At 49.6% G+C, this 2,081-nt stretch overlaps 1 protein-coding gene across 1 annotated transcript in view; it reads left to right on the forward strand.

The window, feature by feature from the left end:
• Nucleotides 1-2,081, forward strand: part of Pla2g6 (phospholipase A2 group VI) — a 56,302-nt gene that overhangs the window by 32,100 nt on the left and 22,121 nt on the right. The window contains exon 5 of the mRNA XM_026782685.1: nt 34-74. Coding sequence (XP_026638486.1) covers nt 34-74 — 41 coding nt within the window. The remainder of the gene's footprint in view (nt 1-33; nt 75-2,081) is intronic.

Raw genomic sequence — 2,081 nt, forward strand, 5'->3', positions numbered from 1 at the left:
TTTTTTTTTAATGTATTATTTTTATGTGTATAGGTGCTTCGCCTGCATGTATGCCTGTGCACACCATGTTTCCAGTGCCCATAGAGGCCAGAAGAGGGTGACAGATCTCCTGGGGCTGAAGTCACAGACACTTGTGAGCTGCACTGTGGGTGCCCTCTGGAAGAGCAACCAGTGTGCTTGCGTGCTGAGCCATAGTCTAACCAGGAGATGGAGCGGTGCTGTTGAGAAGCCATTGTTAAGTGGAAAGGAAAGGCAGACACTCAGCTCATGTTTTATTGTCTAGAAGGAGCAGGTCCATCTGTAGGTTCTGTCCTCTCTGCTTGGCATCCGGATTGTTCTAGAAACACACATCTGTGTCTAATGCAGTCCAAGAGAAGGCATGCCCAGTGCTGGAGGAGGAACAGCAGTGTGCTTGGCCAGTGGTCATGCATCGCACCTACCTCCGACAGATGCTGGCTGTGCCTGCATCATGTGTTCTAGTCAATTCTCAAAATGCTCTCCTGGGTTGGAGTTGTCTTTTCTTCATACAGGAAACTGAGGTTTGGTAGAAGCAAAAAATGTGGTCCCTGAGGGCCACCAACCTGAGGATAGGGCAGGCTGGCCTAAGCTTCCCCCATGTTGCCAGCTCCTTGTGCCACTTCTGGGTCCCCAGCCTTCCTCGTGTCACAGCTGTCCCCAGTGGTCATAACTGTCATCAGGGAGAGGGCATCGAGCTCCTCGTGAGAGGACAAAATCCTTCCCGCTTCCCGTTAGCACAGTCACTCTGGGTGTCTTTGGGTGGGCTTCATCTCTGAAGGAAAATTACATCCGTGTTTGGGCAATTTTTCCTCATCATTATTTCCTAAAAACACAGCACAAACAACTGTTCATCTGGCCGGACCGTGGTGGCACACACCTTTAATCCTAGCACTCAGGAGGCAGAGTTAGGAGGATCTCTGTGGGTTTGAGGCCAGTCTGGTCTGCAGAGTGAGTTTCAGGACAGCCAGGGATGTTACATAGAGAAACCCTGTCTTGAGAAAGCAAAAGCAAAGCAAAACAAACAAGTGTCATCTAGTATTCACATTGTATTAGATTATAGACGTCATCTAGAGATGATCACAAGTCCTATGGGGCGTGCAGAATCTAATCCCAGCTAGCTAGGATGCCAGTGCAGTTCCAGTCCAGCCTGGGTAACAGAGTGGCTCCCATATAACAAAGTACATGGGAGGGTATGTGTGGGCTCTTTGCAAAATAACCATTCCATACAAAAGACTCAAGTACCTTAGGATTTGGGTAGTCAGGAAGAGGCAGTACCAGGGATTGGACTCAGAACCTTATGCATGCCAGGTGAGCATTCTACCACTAGGTCATGTTGAATTCTTTTACTGAAAGCACAATACCTGCATGCAGAGACATATCCTGCAGGACTGAAGGAGTCCCACTTCCCTTTCTGTTGCTGTACTCTGACCAAAAGCAATTTAGGGGAGAAAAGAATTTACTTGGTTTACACATCTAGATCACAGTCTGTCAAGGAGGAAAGTCAAGATTGAAGCAGAAACCACGAAGCACCGCTGCTCCCTGGCTCCTCACTTGCTCCTCGTGCTTGGCTTAGCTAGGTGTGAGACCACATGCCTGAAGATGGAGACCCCAGTGGGCTGGGCTCTCCTGCGTCAGTAAGACAGTCCCTCAGAGATACACCCACAGGGTAACGTGACCCGGACCATTTCTCAGCCGAGGCGTCTCCTCTTCCAGGACTCTAGGCTGGGTCACATTGACAAGACTAAGCAGGACAGAAGGACATCTGGTGGGCAGCAAGAATTGCTCCACCTAGAAAACTTAAGGTTCTTTTGGTTGTTCTTTTTATACAGTCTCATGCAGCTCAGACTGGCCTGGAACTCACTGTGTAGTCTAGAGTAGCTTTTAACATCGTCTTCTGCCTCAGTCTCCCCAGTACCAGGGTTACAGGCACGTGCTACCACACCTGGGTTAACATTCTTCAGAAATGTCCACGTGAGCCACAGTCAGGCCGGGTTCCCCCCACCCACCCGAACCTCATTGTCAGGCTTTCTTATCTGCCCGAGTGCTGTTCATGCCGTTGCTCC

Source organism: Microtus ochrogaster, chromosome 15 (genome assembly GCF_000317375.1).
Source record: "Microtus ochrogaster isolate Prairie Vole_2 chromosome 15, MicOch1.0, whole genome shotgun sequence".
NCBI lineage: Eukaryota > Metazoa > Chordata > Mammalia > Rodentia > Cricetidae > Microtus > Microtus ochrogaster.